Source organism: Lycium barbarum, chromosome 1 (assembly GCF_019175385.1).
Source record: "Lycium barbarum isolate Lr01 chromosome 1, ASM1917538v2, whole genome shotgun sequence".
NCBI classification, from domain to species: Eukaryota; Viridiplantae; Streptophyta; class Magnoliopsida; order Solanales; family Solanaceae; genus Lycium; species Lycium barbarum.
Genome location: NC_083337.1, coordinates 103,792,813 through 103,812,841, shown reverse-complemented (window position 1 = coordinate 103,812,841; position 20,029 = coordinate 103,792,813). Strand labels below are relative to the sequence as shown.

The 20,029-nt window shown below is 36.8% G+C and overlaps 1 protein-coding gene across 1 annotated transcript; it reads right to left on the bottom strand.

Moving 5' to 3' along the window:
• Positions 1 to 1,829: 1,829 nt before the first annotated feature.
• LOC132636701 (hydrophobic protein LTI6A-like) lies at positions 1,830 to 3,671 on the bottom strand. Its single transcript, XM_060353700.1, has 3 exons — positions 3,454 to 3,671; positions 2,809 to 2,906; positions 1,830 to 2,115 (listed from the first exon to the last, which is right to left on the bottom strand). Coding segments are annotated over exons 1-3 (180 nt in total). The 5' UTR covers positions 3,535 to 3,671; the 3' UTR covers positions 1,830 to 2,114.
• Positions 3,672 to 20,029: the final 16,358 nt, after the last annotated feature.

The window sequence follows — 20,029 nt, the reverse complement described above, 5'->3', positions numbered from 1 at the left end:
TAAAAGGAGGATTTATAAAAAGAGATAGAACGAAGCACATTTCACCAAAGTTATTTTTCACACATGATCTCCAGAAAAAAAGTGATATTGATGTGCAATAAATTCGTTCAAGTGACAATCATGCAGATTTGTTCACCAAATCTTTGTCAACTTCAACTCTTGAGAAGATGATATTCAAGATTGGAATGCGAAGACTCCGACATCTGAATATTGGTCTTCGTCAGGGGGAGTGAAATACGCGTTGTACTCTTTTTTCCTTAACCAAGTTTTGTCCCATTGGGTTTTCTTGGTAAGGTTTTTAATGAGGCAGCTCTCAAAGCGTATTACTAGATATGTGTACTCTTTTTTTTTCCCCTTCATTGAGGCTTTTTCCCACAGGGTTTTTCCCAATAATGTTTTTAACGATGCACATCATCTATGGACATCCAAGGGGGAGTGTTATGAAATATATTATGGATGTCCAATACACAAATATAATGCTTCTCCTCCACCATCTTAATGGTTCCTCCATTTTCTCATATATTGAATGCATATGTAGCACTATAAATAGAGGCATAAGTTTTCATATGATACACTTGTAACACATTTTGGAAGAATAGTAAAAATCTCTTCTCTTTTGTCATTCTATTTCTATGGTTTTCATCCTTTAATATTGTGACTCTTTTAGCTTCATTTTATAACACTCGCAACTATTTTTAGGCAAGATCAAATTTTATTCGCTTGCGTGCAGGAATTTAATTTTAAAAATTAAGAAATAAATTCTATGTTCTATAGAATTGTAATTTGACCATCATATAACTATATTTATGACTTTCAAATCTACTAAGAATTTAATATTTTTTACTTCTATGAATTAATATTTAGGAGTTATTGTTGATTTTGATGTTTACTATAAATTTGTCATTTCAAGTTTTCAAGAATTTTTGGCATGATCCAATTTTTGAAAAATAAGTAGTTGATTTTCGTTCTAGAAAATGGTTCGACGGAATTAATTCACCACGTTGAAAAAATATAGTGTTAACAACTTGGTTTCATAGATCTCATATGCTTAGTCTTCTCATATACTTAGGTAAGTCTTGCTTGCCCATTTTGTTGATACGAGTAATTGAAAAGTATTATTGATAGTAAAACATAACTGGTATGAATATAGAAGGATTTAAAAGGTACGGTACAAATTCACGTGAATTCAATAATTTTTGTTCAAATAAAAAAGTAAATATTGATAATATTTAGTAGGGGATGAATTAGTTTATGTTGGAATCTTGAGAATATCTACTCAAAGCAAATTCATATTAATCAAATTAGTGAATTTGGATACGAATAGTTAAATAGATAAGAAAAAAAATCCTACTCTAACAACATGACAGTGGACTGGTTGGGCTAGCAGAATGCGACTCAACAATTTTGCCTTTCTCATTTTCCTTTTTGCCAGCACACAATACAATCGACGTACGCCCCGTCTAGAATTTATAAAATTCAATAATGTTGACATAATTGAACACAATCAAACATATATATTAATAGTCGACTCCTATTTCTCCGTCCATCTTAAATTATTTGTCGTGATTACTAAAAAATATTGTCTCAATTTATTTATCGTTTTAATAGTTATGACACAATTAATTATCTTTTCCAATTTTACCCTTAATAGAATTTTATCATTAATGAAGATAACACATAAATAGAGTAAATATTTAATGGAGAGAGATTATAACTTGACATAAATAAGAGTATAGTTAGTCAAATACTCCTCCTAATTAGTAGTTCTTAACAAGCGTTTAAAACAAAAAAAGTGACAGATAATTTGAGACGGAGTGAGTATAATAATATCACCAACTTGTTAATATATATATATATATATATCATCAACTGTGCTAATAACTCTTGATACATATATCAAGAACTTTGAATCACATTACAATTAAAACATACTACCAATATAATAAACATTAGAAATCCTAGTACATGACAGTATCAATACCCTATCCAGATTTCTGTACAGCACACAAGATTCACAAAAACTCCAAAACAACGAAAGAAAAAAAAAAAGATGGAGGAGGAATTACAACTTTATAAGTACCAAATCTTGATTCATGGGCACCAGCAACTTGATATCTGTCAAGAGTTGAAAAGGAAAAGGATTCGCATAAATAAGGAACACTGTATATCTTCTTAGCAAATTGACAGATTACTTGTAATAAAATATTACATATTTGTGTTTACAACAAACTAATGATAACTGCATCTTCTACAATTTTATTATCTAACCTAGTAAATTATTGTGTGTTTTCACTACAGTGTATTACTTAACCATGGTTAAAGTACGTGATTCAGTATAAACACCGGGCATAAGTTGTTGGATATTGGGTCATGGATGCTTCATATGGGGTGACCTGATCAGTTTGAAGGGGCAAGATTAGAAGGTTAAAGAAAAATAACTTCTTGCGGACAAGTTAACTGCCCTATACAATTATTTATTTCCTCTCTTTTTCTTCGGTAGAAAACCTCTATCTTGCACTTTAACAGAGTAGAACTATTTCTTGTTCTTCCAACAATACACACAAAAGATGACATTTTCGTGGATAAATTTCGTTTCCTAGTGGATCGAAGTTCAATTTGAGGTAACTTTTTTGGTGGTGAGTTAGTGAGCTCCTCTGCGTTGCAAACGTTCTGGCTCCACGATTTATACTTACATAAGTAAATTTTGTAATACTACTCTTATTAGCTTAGTATAAAGTAATTTGTAAATTCAAGCAAGGAGAGACGCGGGGGGGGGGGGGGGGGGGGGGGGCATTTGAGTAACATTACCATGTGGGGGAAAGATGATTAGTAAGGACCCAAATAGCATAGATAATACCAGGCAGCCATCCGAAGAGAGTCAGCAAACAACAGATCCAAAATTCACTCTGTTTTTTAACCAATCAATACAACACACCCATAAGTAACGATCAAGTTAGAGGCATAGTATGACAAACTTTTCAAATTTGATAAACCTTCCTACTATCTTATTAATTATGTGGAAAATAACAAAAAAGGTTAATTCAACAAGATAGACATACACCAAAAAGTTGGGGATATAAGTTATAACGTTATGCTCCCTCTGTCCAAAAAGATTGTCATGTTTCGGATTAGGAGAATTAAACTAACTAATGTTTTATGTGAATTCGGACATAAAATCTTTAATTTTTTTGAAATAAAAATTACATATTTAAAAATTACACTAAATCACAATAGTTAATTCAAAATATTCAGAAAATATTTGAAAAAATTATTTATGATAAAAAACAAATTCTTTACTTTTTAAATAGTAATTATGACAATCTTTTTGAGTCGGAGAGAGTAGTATAAACTTTTTTCTCCTAAACTTTATATATAAATGTTATGTTTAAGTAACAAACATGAGATACTGCACAACTTCCCTAACTAAAACAGAGAATTGAAAAGGAAGGTTACCTTGCAACCAAACTTGAAGAAGACACCAAGGGGAGGCAAGATGATGGCCAAAAGGATGTCTATGCAAGTCATGGCCCCCATTTTTTCTTTTACTAGTCACAAGAAATTTACTGAAAATATATATGGAAGAGAGGGAAAGTGGTTTTTCAGTATTGATAGAAATTGAAATTGTGAAGTGGCTGCTGATATATAGGCAAAGTGAGACACCCCCCACGACTATGTGTTTCACGTTTATTCGATGAATGAAATATGCTATTTCTACGTTTACGAGGAGGCTTCGCGTTGCCTTTATGTTTATTGGATTTTTTTATCTAATGTCCGGTATTTATATTGGAGCCCTGACTAATTTAGATTCACGTCTCATAAGACTCATTTGAAGAAAAGCGGAAGCACTTTTTAATTTTCTTTTTTCACATGCAGAATTCAAACCCAAGACACCTAGTTGAGAATAATGAAGGGATCATATTTGTCTCACTACCACCTTTGTTTTGTGGGTCATCAATTTCTCCTACTTTCTTAGTTGCCTTTTGACTAATTTGATACCGGTCCCCTTTAGGACTATTTCCTTAATAATTCATTATAAGAAAGATAAAAAAATTTTTATTTAAAGATAATTTAATTTTTATTTTTTTATTTTTGAGTTTTGCTAACATGAAGGTAGTAGGTTAGCATTGTCCCCACTTTATGTTTTTCTTAACGGAAAAGGGCCAAATATACCCCTGTACTATCGGAAAAGGGTTAAATATACCCCTCGTTAGACTTTGGGTCCAAATATACCCCTATCGCTATACTTTAAGCACAAATATACCCCTCCACAGTTAAAGTTGACCAATGTGAACTTCTAATTCCACGTGGCATTAATATTTTAATGAGGTGGATGCCATGTGACATGCCACCTCACTAACCCTTTTACTACCCACCCCCAACTCCACCCCACCCCTTCCACATCCGTGTATCTAAGCTCCATATGGATCTTTCCATTCTCCATAAACTAAAACGAAACATCCTAAGAAATGCGGAAAATATTAGCAGGGACTTCAGAATGATCCACCGTCACCATCGTTCTAAAGTGATCGCTTGAAAGGAAACGACCAAAATGGTACCCTCCAATGTACTAAGGAATGCCAAAACAGGATAGGAAGTAGTTATAAGGGATACTCCATAACAACATAAAAAAAACTTAATTAAATTTGAGTTTCCATAATAACTTAATTCAACGCCCCTATCCATTTTGCTCCTCCCCTCAATTTGTTCTTCCACTACCAAAATTTTCATCCCCTCCACCACTATTGCCACCATTACCATGACTCCGTGAGGGTGTTTTTGACATGTGGTAAGTTGAAATTTTGTTGGTTCTATTATTCACTGCCGCTAATTAAGAGCTGCTCTTTGAATTAAAGTTTCAATTGCTGCTAATATAAGATAAAAGATGGCATCTTTTCTCTATTTCTGAGATAATTTTCTTCTTTTTAGATCAATTTTCATCTGGGTTTTTCTGTTTGGTGAAGAAGTCTCTATTTTTGCTTGAAACCTTTTGGCTCATGTAAATTCATGAGGGCCTATGTGCGATAGAGGTGTTTGGTTAAATGGAGGCTCAGTTCGGGGGAATGATTCACCAGTTTTATGGTCCAGCTATGGAATGGGATTTAAATGATTGGAAGTGGGACGGTGAGTTGCTCCATTGAATTCCGTACCATTGGATTATCGGAGCAAACAGTGGTTCCCTTAAGATCAAATATTCTTGGAGTCTCCGATCCGGTGGTTATGAAATGGTATATGGAAGAGGGGGTGGGGAGTAAAATTGGGTGTGGTCAGTGAGGTAGCATGCCATGTGGCATCCGTCTCATTAGAATATTAATGCCACGCGGGATTGAAAGTCCATATTGGTCAACTTTAATTGTGGAGGGGTATATTTGTGTCCAAAGTATAACGGTAGGGGTATATTTAAACCCAAAGTATAACGAGGGGTATATTTGACCCTTTTTCGATAGTACAAGGGTATATTTGGCCCTTTTCCGTTTCCTTAAATGCCTTTACTATTTCTTACAACACATAAAAAATAGGGACCTTTTTGTCATTTCACCAAAAACTCTTAACTCATTTAACAATTTGAGCTTCATATAGTAAGTTAGCAAAGCCCTTTATTTTTATTATTAATAATATCTTTTTATATATTCATAATAATTTCTTAACATGTTTCCACTTATAATTTTTAAAAAATTCTTTCTTCATTTTCATGTTCAATTAAATTACGTCAAATAAATTGAAAGGATGAGAGACTTACGTGCGTTGTCAATATTATCAAATTAAATCCAATAGCTCGTTCTCATTTATCTAGTTCAGGCTCCTTAACGTGGCCTGACAGCGTCATTTATGGTCAAATACACAAATTGAATCTTTTCTAGAGAGAAAAAAAAATGCACTCGATCTTCAACCCATCCAAATCTGCACTCTATCTTCCATCCTTCCAACTCTCAGAAAAAGATACTAGTAGATTTAACCAAAAATATTGCCCATGTTAATATTCATATGAATTAATGAACACTTGTAATGTATTTTTAATATTCAATTTTATTCCCTCGACATAAAACTCTAGTTAATTTTGTATATTCTTTCTCAATTTATCACTTTTCGATAATAAATCACTAAGATTTATTGGAAACATCGAGCGTATATAAATATTTTGATTTTATTGATAACAAACACGTACAATAAGGCGACTTTAAGCTCCAAATAAGTACAAAGTACTTTAGAGTAAAACGATTCAAGAATTAAAAGTTATATAATATAGTTATTTAAGAGCTAAGAATTTGTGGTCCACTTGGTGTTATTGTTATCTCCGTGTTCAAATCAGAAACTGGAAAATGAAAGTTCGTTAAAACAGAAAATAAAAGGGAAAATGACACAAACGGCCGCTGGGCCCAAACCCACGCCCTGACCCAAGTTTTCCCAAACCCAAAAAGTAGCCCCTAAACGATTCCCATCCGGTAGCCAAAATATGTAGCAAGCCTTTTGTGGTTTAGTCGCCACAAAAGAGTTAAAAAGTCGCCACTAAAGGCTGGCCGACTCAACAATCCAAGCGCTTTTTTTTTTATATATATATATATATATATATATATATATATATATATATATAAAAGTCAAACTTTTTGTGGCGACTAAAAGCCCCACCAAAGGCTTGCTACAAAAAAATCAGGCTTTTTAGTGGCGACTAAAAGAGTAGCCACTAAAGGTTAAATATCCCAAAACATGTATAATATGTGTATATTTAGTAAGAAATATTCCTAAAAACTCTGAGGCCATTTTTGTATATAATATGTATTATTTGTGTATAAAAATATGTATAAGTACCTATCTGTAATGTATAGAAACTGTATAAACTATGAATCACTAAGGTATGCATCATTTTTGTATATAATATGTATCATTTGTGTATATAATGTGTATTATAGAATAGAAAACTGTATCATTTTTGTATATAATATGTATCATTTTTGTATAGAAAGTGTATATATAATTCCAGCATGTGTATATAAACTGTATCAGTCTTGTATACAAAGTGTATCATACGTATAAAAAATGTATCACAGAAACCGTATCATTGTGGTATATAATATGTATCACTATTGTATATGTAATAAAAAATATCATATCATTATTGTATAATATGTGTTTAATAAATGTATAATTAACGTATAATTTATGTATAATAAATGTATCATTAATTCCAGCATATATATATATATATATATATATATATATATATATATATATATATAAACTGTATCATTCTTGTATATAAAGTGTATATGTATATAAACTGTATCATTCTTGTATATAAAGTGTACATATAATTCCAACATATGTATATAAATTGTATCATTCTTGTATATACTCCTAAATATACACATATTATACATGTTTTGGGATATTTAACCTTTAGTGGTAACTTTTTTAATTGCCATTAAAAAGCCTGATTTTTCTGTAGCAGGCCTTTAGAGGCGACTTTTTTTTTTAAAAAAAAAGCGCTTGGGTTGTTGGGCCGGCCAGCGCTTGGCATTATTTTGGGCTGGCCGGCCATTTTTTGCCATTATTGTGGGCCGAGCGGACTCCTGGGGGTATTAGGCCCAAATATTAGTCAAATGTGGCATTACTTTGGGTCGTTGGACACACAGTGTCCTTTTCCCAAAATAAAATATCCCGAGCTGACAAAATTCTTTATATATTCTTAAGAAATTTTACCCCCCCTCCCCCTACAGTTGGCCAAGGTTATCGGACTATTTCTTCCCAGGATAGAACGGAAAAACGTTTCTGTAATAGCAGCAATGCAAATTACATAACTTCGATGAACTCAACAAATGGAGCAAATCACCCGACTCTACTTTGTGTTTTGAAAGACAATCCAAAACATAATTTAGAGGGGAGAGGGCTCTGAAAATAATTAATAATCAAAACTGAGACAATGCCTTTGAATTTATAGATGTAACGACCCGTTAGGTAGTTTTGAGATTTTTATTCCCTTTTTCCTAATTGACCCTTCTTGTAGCTTTGATATGATATTTTTGACTTACGGGGATGGGTGACTCGATTCACGAAGTATTCGGGTGAGTTTTGAATGAGAAAAAGGATATTTTGGAAATCCTTAAAGTTAAGAAGTAGAGATGTTGGCCAAAGTCAACATCGGGCGTTATGAACCCGTATGTGAGTTTGAAAAGTTCTGTTAGGTCCGAAATGCGACTTTTGACTTAGTTGGATAGTTGGGACGAATCCCGATGTCACGACCCAATTCGGGACCGTGCGGACACCTACCTTTCCTACCTCGGTAGGCGAACACTCTCATTTAATAATACATCAATTTAACAACAATTCATTTTTTAAAGCATTAGATAATTAGAAATACAACGGAACTCCAAAATATATTCAATAAAATCAAGTGTTTATATGATTACAACAATACATGATTGCAGACTCGATACAATTTCCTATGACTTGGTCTAGACTAGTACGAGAGCGACTAACAATATCTGATTACTACAACGTTCTGAGACCTCAACCTCCGTCCCGGAATGAAGTCGAAGGAGATCTTCCAGATTGGCACCGCACATTCCGATTCATAATCAAATCAATCACTTGAAACAATCTACACCCCAAAAAGGGTGTAGCAAGTGCAATATCAGTACAATCCACGTGTACTGAGTAAGTAAGTATCATAGGCCGACAATGGTTAGTAACACATATTGGTAAAAGAATTCACAAACAACCATGATAATAATTTAATCAAGTCATACATTTATCTACCGCACGTCACAACATCAATACCTTTAGATCACAAGTGCTCCCTAACAACTACAAGTCAAATATCACCAGTGCAAATTCCCAATGCACAAATCCTCAGATCGTTCATTTTAGACTAGGAATCAACTCATCATTATAACTCCTTTTATCCCACATCACTTAGGAACAAATCAAATAACTAATCTTATGGAGGGTGCTCCAGGATAATTCAACAGGCACAAATAAATTAGTATAATTCAAATGTAATCGAATCCAGATACACATCATCACTTAAGTAAGCATCTAATCCCCAATCATGCCAAATCTGATTACATTCAATCTAAATATAACATCACAAGTACAACACCAACATCCCAGAATCAAGTCATACTGTAATGCAATGCAGTAGTGTATGAATGCAATGCAATGCCATGCAAATGTGTTGTACACATGTACTTCGAACGGAAATATTGAAGTCTCGGTAGCACAACCCAGTGTGACTCGCAAAGTCTAAGTGCCACCCCTCCCGGATCTTTGCCCAACAGACAGACGGGACCCCGGATCTTTGCCCACGGGGGGTTCTCACCGGCACCACCCTGGGGGACCCGCGGAGTCCATGTACTATTGTTACACCTCGGAAATTTCTCTGTGAACGTACAATAAATAGACCAACGAAGAATATGAGGGTACAATGTTTTACTAAGAAGGGAATGACTACTTATGAGTTTTGAAAATGCGAAAGTTGCAGATTTGCACTTCGGCCCAGTTGGTCATAAAATAGAATACGGCCCGTAAACTGGGTTTACGAACACTGTGCACTTCGACTACTGTTCATAAAAATCAGATTTTAAGTTAAGTATAAGGGACCCTTTTCATTCCATTCATTCCATTTTCACTCCACACTTCAAGAAACATCTAGAATACTCTCTAATATTCATCCACAAGAGAAGCAAAGGAAAATCAAGATCAACAACACCAAAACCATGAAATCAAGAGTGTGAGACTCATCAAAGTTCATCTACACCAAGAAATTGCAAAGGAAGTGAAGTAGGGTTTTTGGCATAGAAGAGTATTGCTACTCAAGGCTCATTCCTACCATATCTAAGGTAAGTTTTATGACTTTCTCATGATGTTTGAAGTATTTATACGTTGAAACACTTGGATTATAGAAGAGTGTAGTAAATGGGTCATAAAATGTGAATAGTGCCATAGTTGAATGATAGTTGGATTGAATCATGAATGTTGATGAGTTGGGAGTATAAATATGTTATAAATGACGTGTAGACCATAAGATAGGTGTGAGGTATGAGAAAATGTGATGATGAGATAAAAACCATAAATGTGGAGAAATTGGAGAAAAATGGTGGAATGTGGTAAATGTAGATAAATGACGATTGTTGATACGATATTGTGAGTGTTGTTGTGAATGTTTGGTAGTTGAAATGAAACATGGGAAAAGTAGTAGCAACAAAGGAAATGCTGCCCAATTTTCCCTAGAAAATAGTCACGCGTTCTTATAGTCGATTAACTGACGTTGGTGCGATTCTCTTGAAGGTAAAGACGCGAATATTGAAGAGGAACGATCAAGCGGTAGAATAGCTAAAGGAAAAGGTATGTAAGACTAGTCCTTTATTTCCAAGGCATGAATCCTATGATATGATATTATTTCCCTACATTTCCATGGCTTCCTTATATTCCGGAACCAAGAGCCTATGTTCATGGATAGCCATGTGAGATAAGGATAAGAGACATGTTATGAGCACGATAACGGCGATGATAAGCTTAAGGCTAAAGATTCTAGAGTTCATGGTATAATGTTTAAACAAAGCTAAAGACATTAACTATGATCTATTGGTAATGATTGATGTATACACTCACCTTATATACTAATTCCTTCAAGGTGAGGCGGAATACCTATGAATGCTTCAAAATATAATCGGGGGCTCTCGACCTTACGTCACCCCGACATTGTTATAGATTATTCATAAGCCTCAATGCATGTCCTATGACCAATGTTTCGAGAAATTACGATTCTATGTTCATAAAGGATTTCATGTGAGATAAAGGTAAGAGATATGCTATAGAAATGATAATGGAAATGATGAGCTTAAGCCCAAAGATTATAAAGACTATCATACGATAATTATACGAAATTCATGCTACGAATACGATGTGATTTTCATAGATTGTCTTTAAATTTAAATGTGTGCATTAATGAAAGGTTACGATAAGCTTATGAGATGTATATGATGACAATGATGATGATGAGATATATTGATCCTTGTATGATGCATGTGATATGGTCGAGCCACTACGTGGCCGAATATGGAAGATATGTATGTGATATCGTCGAGCCACTATGTGGCCGAATACGGATACTGTCGAGCCACCATGTGGCCGAATACGGATATTGTCGAGCCCTACGTGGCCGAATACAGATAATGTTTTATGTGTATGAGAAGCTACGGCACTACGATGATGAATTATATGACATGATGATGTATACGCTATGATGGTTCATGTACGACGATTATGTATATGTGATATATGTATGAAATGTATTCACCCTTAAAGGTCGCGCAGGTTTTGCCTTCACCTCATGACTTATGATTTCTCTATTATGTTTGTTTCATTCATGCCTTACATACTCAATACAATATTCGTACTGACGTCCGTTTTCTTTGGACGCTGTGTTCATGCCCACAGGTAGACAGGGAGACGGTGCAGACCTTTAGGAGCTATCAGCAGATTTGCAGAAGCACTCCATTATTCCGGAGGTGCTAATCGGGCTTACACTTTTGTGTATATACATATGTATAAATATTTTGGGCACGACGTGGTCTTGTCCCGTCCGTATGTCTAGTACTCTAGTAGAGGCTCGTAGATACGTATGTGTGGGTTATATGGTCTCACAAGGTCACTACTGTATATACGCAGATATGTGTACACTATCTTTTGATAGCCAAAGCGCTTATGTATATAAAAGTATTTATGTTCTTCAATGAAAATGATTTTCTTATAATTATGAGTTTATGAACGAAAAAGGAGGCTTAATGAGTATGATGAGTAGTAGAACGAGCGGTGCTCGATGGTCAGCCCCGGGTACCCGTCACGGCCCCTAGCTGGGTCGTGACAACTATCAACGATTTTGGAACGAACATCGAATATCGGCCATGCATTCAACGATTCCGGAATCAATCATCAGACATCGGACTCTCACGCCACTCAAGTAAAAGAGTTCATCAAGTATCAGTTTCACTCAATCAACGATTCCGGGATGAACATCGGCCATCTCACGCCACTCAAGTAAAAGAGTTTTATCAAGTATCAACAGTATCACAACAGTGTATCATGAACATGAGAGTGCGTGCTATACATGAATCAACATCAATAATCATGCTCAATATCACAAGTACCAACAATGGGTACGCCAATAATATATTTGAATCACAAGTACCAACAGTGGGTACGCCAACAATATAACCGATTCACAAGTACCAACAGTGGGTATGCCAACTATATCATAATCAAGATGATAAAACATAATTCACTATCTATCAGCAACTCATGGCATCAAGCCAGCACAATAAAACAATTAAATCACACATAACGGGGTGGCTAGTCCCAATACACAACAGGACACAATCGATACACATTATTACCTCTCCCTCTAATGCAGCCTGGTAACTTGGAACAAGTAAATTCATCTCCTACTCACAATCAATCCTCACAACTCAGTCTAGAACTCGTCACAATCTTGGTATATTTTACCCTCCATCTATCAAATAGGTTCGCCATTAATGGTATAACACAATTAACCACATATTACGGGATTTTCTATCGTAAGGCATAAATAAATTACATACCATTCACTACTCCCAAGTCACATAGATCCACCAATATTCAAGAAACCAAATCAAACAACTTAAGGAGTCTACAGGCCACAAGCCCGAACACACAAATCGCACATCAATACCATCCTAAAGTTCCATCCCAGATCTCCAACTCCTATATATGCATTCTCTGTTCCTTCTAATACACGAATATATGAAACTAACTGGAGTCTACCTGTCACGACCCAACCCCGTAGGCCGCGACTAGTGTCCGTGCTGGACACCCGTACGTACCCAATAACCCAAACCAGTATATAAGCAGAATACACAGGTATAGAAGTCGAATGGCGTTACTAACTATCACAGATAAACAGATATAGCGCGTGGAAGCCGATAAGGCTATCACTGAACATATCAACCCAAAACATATACACAACCCACATGTATGTCTACAGACCTCTAGGAATAACAACAAAATCATAAGACGGGACAGGGCCCCGTCGTACCCCTGAATATACATATACATATACAACAGAAACGTCTATACCAAAATGTGGGCTCCGGACAAAGGAGCACTCCCATAACCGCAGGGTAGATGTCCTAAGCGGGCGGACCTCCAAAGCTGGTATCTGTACCTGCACGGCATGAAACGCAGCCCCCGAAGAAAGGGGGTCAGTACGGAATATGTACTGAGTATGTAAAGCATGAAGTATAATAAACAGAATCGTAACCGGAACAGGAAGTACAGAAAATGAATGCAATAACCAGAATATCGAATATGCTTACTCATAAAACATAGATAATGAATATCAAACATATGCCATATCCGGCCCCATTATGGGACTCGGTGAACAGAACGTGGTCGCCACCCCGTCACTGGCGCCACAACACAACATAACTCCAGAGTAGGGAATAGCTCCGTAACATATCATAACATATCAGATGGCCATATCACATCATATCATATCATATCATATCATATCATATCATATCATATCATCAAATATCAGAATATATGTACATGGCACAGCATAACTCCAGAACCCATGTACGTGTCATACCTGCCCCCTCACATCGAGGCACGGTGAACAATGCAGTGGAATACGCGTGATAACATATCCTGGCCCGGGCTCAGTGAAGGAAGCATTGAGGCATCCACGAGTGGAGTAGTGAGAAACTATATGCATCATAAAACATTTAAAAAGACTCGATGAAGTAATCCGAACGATAGGTCATTTAGAAAAAGAATCAGACGATAGTTGTAGTACGTACCTTTCGGATGTTACGATGGATTATGTTAAAACAAAACTTCTGAGATCTTTTGTACATAACAAAACTCATCATGGGACTCAATGGAATAGTTAAAACAATTATCTTTTAGTAGACGGAACAATAACTAAAGATTTCCTTTAAATATTGCTTGAAAACAAATCAATAGCTCAATAGGAGAGGATTTGGAAATAGTGGGCCCACCTCGGGTCAACTGAGGTGGCGCACACAAATTACGTACATAAAGCTTTATGAAGCCACTTATGAAAGTTTTAGTGTAATCCGGTTCCATTTGGGCAAATTATAGATGTTTAGGCAATTGTCTCAACAAGGCACGAAGTACTTAATTCAATTCTATTGAATGAAAAAGAGTCAAATTCGAACTCGGATTTCTAGAAATAGAGTTGTCCCCGAGGCTCGTATCCAAACCTATTATGTCTAAGACATGCCAAAAGAAGGAAAGGTAAAACTTTACATACCTTATTTGCCTTTTACGCTTGTCCAAACTCAAATCCCGTTTCCTCCAAAATCTACAATTGGTCACAATTACCAAATGTTAACTATAAGCCTTTAGGAATTAAATCTTAAATCCATACTTGTCTACAGAAATTTGGGCAGCATCTCCCCTGTAAACTCAACGTCCCCGAGAATTTAACTCGTCCAAAACAACAACAACCACACCAACGACAATACCAACAACATCAACAATCAATTTAAAGCGCATTCTAACATATGTAATCTTCTTTTGTACATAATACAACAACTTCTACTCCAACTTCACTCTTTCAAACCAATATCAACGTTTTCATATTCATTTACTAGTTCAAGATCTTTCAAATACAATTCGGAAGCACTTCATATCATTCTACAAAATATACAAAAATTCCACCAAAACCATAATTCACCCGAAACCTCCAACCTTCGACATAAATATTCACAACATATTTTTATCTCCCAATTTCATTAACAACAATCATAATTTGCACCCTACAATTCCATTTCCATAATTATATAAATTTACAATAAAATCACAAAACTTCCTACAACAACTTAACAACCAACTTTCAATGCCAATTTTAGCTAGTATTCTTCCATTTACACCACAAGGCCACAACAACACAATTAACATCATAAATAAAATTGGCTCATCCTTCTACACCAACACAATTTTCGGCCATACACACACATACCTTTAACACACAATTTTCATACTCTACACTCCTTTCCACATTCTACAACACATATATATTTTTCTTCCAAGACAAAAGAAGTAAAATCTTACCTTTTTCTTCCTAGCTTCTTCACTTGACCAAGGTGCTATATCGACGAAACAAGCGACTTATCTTCCAAAATAACTACACCATGTTGTAGAGGACCCTTGAATTAGTAGGAATACCACAAGAAAATAATTTTTGGAACAAGATTTCAAGGGGCTAGATTTCCTTGGTCATGGCCGAATGGCCCTTCTCTTTTTCTTCTTCTATTTTTGTTTCTTGAACTTTCTTGAAATGGAAGAATTATGGCCCCTTTTGCTAATTTATCACATGGGTCAAATTAATTCCCATGGACGGGCCTTGGCCACTATCGCCGGCCACCTCAAAAATTTGGGCCTTGTTTTTTTTTTTGATTTATCCAAGCCCAATTACTTGTGGCTAATTTTTGTAATTCATGAAACCATTTTTCAAATTTCCAATTTTTCCCTTAGCCTTCCTCAATATTTTCGCATCAATATTCTTCATGACAATATATATATATATATATATATATATATATATATATATATATATATATATATATATATATATATATTAAATTAGATCAAATATGGCCTTACCTCTTGCTAGTCACAATTATTTCAAATTTTTCCGAATACGTAAAATACGGGATATAACACTACCGAAGGGAATCCATAACCTACCTCATGGCCGAGCGGGTGCCATGAACATCCATTGATTCTTCCCATCGATCACCACATCGCAATCCGCACGAAATAGTTTGGAGACAACCATGTTTCCCAAGATTAACACTTCCCATTTGAATCCTTCATAAGAGATTTGGATTAATAAGGAGGTTTGGGGGTCTTAACCCACTTCTAGCTTCCCTCTATAACAATGCTAAGTGATTTACCCATTTTCAAGCTTATATTGGGAAGAACCCATTTCCAAGATCCATGCAAGAATTTATTATTTAACGGAAAAGGAGTGTAGAGATCTAGGTTATTAGCTTATTTTTGGTGAATAACATGGGAGATGGCTTAAAGGGAATTTAAGGGGAAATGTTGCTAACCTATCATTCCTCCAACCCTAGATTACTTGAAACACCCACTTGATGATTTTCTAGGTGAATATGTTTAGGAGTAATTTACTAGGTGGGAGAAGAGTTGGAGGGTGTTAGAAAGGCTTATCAAGACTAAGAATATCATTTTTAGGCTTTCCCACCGAACTAGGCGGCTAGGATTTAGGGTTATGAAAAAATGGGACAATTCCCGAAATGATTCTTTAAATAGGGAAATTCACTGTGCGATACCTCCCAAGTGGTAAGTTCACCGCTACAGCGGTGCCTCTAGGGCGACTAAGATGCCGCTATGGCGACTGTGTAGCCATGTGCTCTTACCATTATGGCGGTTAGTAAACCGCTATAGCGTCACCGCTGTAGAGACAATACAACTGCTAGGCGGTCCAGCTGTAGCGACAATACAACCGCTAGGCAGTCCAGTTGGGCCTGGTCGCCCATGCTTCTATTCCTTACGCGATGCGTGCAATGATTTTGGTTGACTTAAATTGTTTCCAGGATATGAATAGGTGGAGCCACTATTAAGGAGCCATAGTTGTCGTCTTCCTTCGCAATTCACAGTAACGACGAAACAGGTCGTTACATCAGATACCAATTGAACAACCGTTCATCCCCGAACGGTAAGAGAACGAACCAACGCTGACGGGTGATACATTTAGTAGCCAGGACTTATTAGTACCATCTTACCTTCATATTTCGAGTCCAACAAGAAGGAATAAGGAGAATAACGTAGTCGGGAACCTTTTGTGACTTAACCCTATTTGATGTATTTTCAATAAGATCACCTGATTACAATGGCTTCTGACTCACGAAAATCCCCCCCCCCCCCTCCTGCCCCCACTATACCGGTGATCTTCACCGATTTCTCATCACTTGCACTAAGATTCGCATAAATTTTGGAGTCATTTGGTTCACAAAAGCCTTATGAGGTATTAAAGAAAGAAGGACTCGAGGTAAGGAGTGGTTGCGAGAGGTTCACCATAAGATGTACGGCTCTAATATACCTCGACGTATCAAGAATCCTATGGACGAAGTTGGAAACCGCTATAGCGGCTGTTTTACCGCTAGGATGGTACCGCTATAGTGCCAGAACTGGCCGCTACGACAGTCGCCCAAGAAATCCAGGGGACTGCCATAGCGTTGCCGCTGCAGCGACTGCGTTGCCGCCATAGCGGTCCTGCTGGCAGAATATTAAGGGACAACAGTCCCTTTTTCTTCATTATCCAGTCCAAACCATTCGAAAAACCCCTCCACATTCCTCAAAACTCCTACTCCCACTTCACTCCTAATCCCATTAAAACTCTACCAACTTCCTACTCCCCCTACTTAACACTAACCAGACTTAATTTCCTGTCTCCTTAGAACTCAAGGATATAGTGGTCATTCCTCCAACCCTAGATTACTTTAAACACCCACTTGATGATTTTCTAGGTGAATATGTTTAGGAGTAATTTACTATGTGGGAGGAGAATTGGAGGGTGTTAGGAAGGCTTATCAAGACTAAGAATATCATTTTTAGGCTTTCCCACCGAACTGGGCGGCTGGGATTGAGGGATATGGAAAAATGGGACAATTCCCGAAATGGTTCTTTAAATAGGGAAATTCACTGTGTGATACTGCCCCAGCGGTAAGTTCACAACTACAACAGTGCCGCTAGGGCGGCTAAGATGCCGCTTTGGCGGATAAGATGCCGCTATGGCGGCTGTGTGGTCATGTGCTCTTACCGCTATGGTTGTTAGTAGACCGCTACAGCGTCACCTCTGTAGCGACAATACAACCGTTATGGCAGTCCAGTTGGGCCTGGTCGCCCATGCTTCTATTCCTTACGCTATGCGTGCAATAATTTTGGTTGACTTAAATTGTTTCCAGGATATGACTAGGTGGAGACATTTTTAAGGATCCATAGTTGTCGTATTCCTTCGAAATTCACAGTAACGACGAAACGGGTCCTTACACCCGAGGGGCTCAAGAGTATTTTGGTCCTTTGGTTAAGAAACTAGCTTTTTGATGAATTGGAGTTGACAACAGTCAACATCGGGTCAAGATGACCCCATTTGGGTGTTTTGAGTGCGCAAGCCGGTTCGTAGCATGTTTATTGACTGAAATGCTTAATTGGTTTGTGTCCGAGGAGTCCCGGATGCATTTCGGGTGTCTATTCCGAAATAGGAGGATTTTTCTGGTGTCCAGCTACTGATGTTCTTCATCGCGGTCATGTGGCAAGGGACGCAATTACGAGACGTTGAGAGATTCTTCATTGTGATCGTGATGCCTTGCGCTGCGATCGTAAAGGATAAATTTTCGGGGTGTTGGGGGGCGGTGCTCTTCCACTATCGTGACGGTGGGTCCCGTGATCGAGAAGAGGAGGCGACCTAGGTAGAAAATTAAATCCCCAAAACGAACTTGGATATTTCATTTCCATATTCTGAGCTAGGGACCTCGATTTTGGGAGATTTTCGAAGGGTTTTTCAATATTCTACATGGGGTAAGATTCTAACCTTCCTTTTATCATTCTACCTTCGACTCTTACGGAATTTCATCGTTGAAATCATGATTTGGGTTGGAAAATTGGAGTTTTAAAGCCCTAAGTTAAATATATGAATTTCATCAAATTGGAAGTCAAATTGAAGTCACATTTCAGTCATTTTTGATATATAGACTCTATGGCCTATGGGTAAACTGATTTTGGGGCGAAATTATAGGTTTGCCCTCCGGGGCTTGAGATTGCCTTTTTGGGTTTGAAAATTTGGTATAGTGCTATGGGTGTCTACAAACTTGTATGCTAACGTAGAATATGTATTTGAACAAATTGGGATCGTTCAGAGGCTCTACGAAAGGGAAAGGCCTTGTTGTGAGCGTTAGAATCCAAATCAAGCAAGTTAAGACCTTACTTGACTCTATTTAAAATGCATAACTAGTTAAAATAAACTAATAAAGAGTGAGTAATGGGAAAATAAATGAGGTCTATACTTGTGATGTGACGAGTACTTGTATTCGGTACCGATGCCATGCTTTCGAAAATTGTATAGTATTGAACTGTTTATTGTCCCAATCGGAATGCCAAAGCATATGGGCATTAGCTGATAGTTCAGATTGATTGATGTGAGTCGTGATTTGAGATGTGGATTCTGTTATTTGATTCTTTGTATATGTTATATGCCTGTCTTATTTGTTGATTATGTGTTCTGATCTCTCCATAATACTCGTTTAAAATGAAAATAGCTAAGATTAAGCCTTTTTACGTCATAGCCTTGTTGCTTATTATGCACATGTCATATCATGCTTTCATATGATATCTCATGCATATTACACTTGAGGATCCGGTGGAAAATGGTCCTGGATGGAGTGATGCGAATGATAAGGGCCGAATTGGCTAAAGACAGGTAAATGGATCCGATGTGGCTAATTATTAAGATTGAAGCCTAAATGTCTTAGAACCCAATGGGATTTGGTTCCAAGTGGTGTATGGACCTCGCCAGTCCCCTATGGGTCATGCATTCCATATTACGGAGCGTGTTTATACTGGTGATAGAAAAGCCTTGCATTGAATTTGCATCTCATATTATTCATTGAATGCCTTGTTGGTTGATACTATTGTCTTATTGGACTAATCATGGTCTTTTCGTGTTGCGGCAACACGGGTAGCAGCTTCAGGAGGTACTTTTTAGAAAGTGGTGAATGTCACTAGAGATGTGTAGTCTATTCGACGTCAGAAGCTTGAGGGGAGAGCGGGAAAGAAGCCCCGTAGTTCTGGAGTTATAGAGACCTCATCTGGAAGCCGATGTTTTGATGCAAAAAGAGATGAAATATGACTTTGAAGTCTGATTAGAAGTCATTCTTGAGTATTTGGAACAAGCTAAACACCCGGGGGCCACGTACCCATGAAAAGGAGTTGAAAAAGTGATATGTCG

Excerpts from the sequence above, each read along its gene's own strand:
- LOC132636701 (XM_060353700.1), bottom strand. The coding sequence starts at position 3,534 with ATGGGGGCCATGACTTGCATAGACATCCTTTTGGCCATCATCTTGCCT. Across the intron at positions 2,907-3,453 it reads TCTTCAAGTTTGGTTGCAAG|AGTGAATTTTGGATCTGTTG; the intron begins GTAACCTTCCTT and ends GTTAAAAAACAG.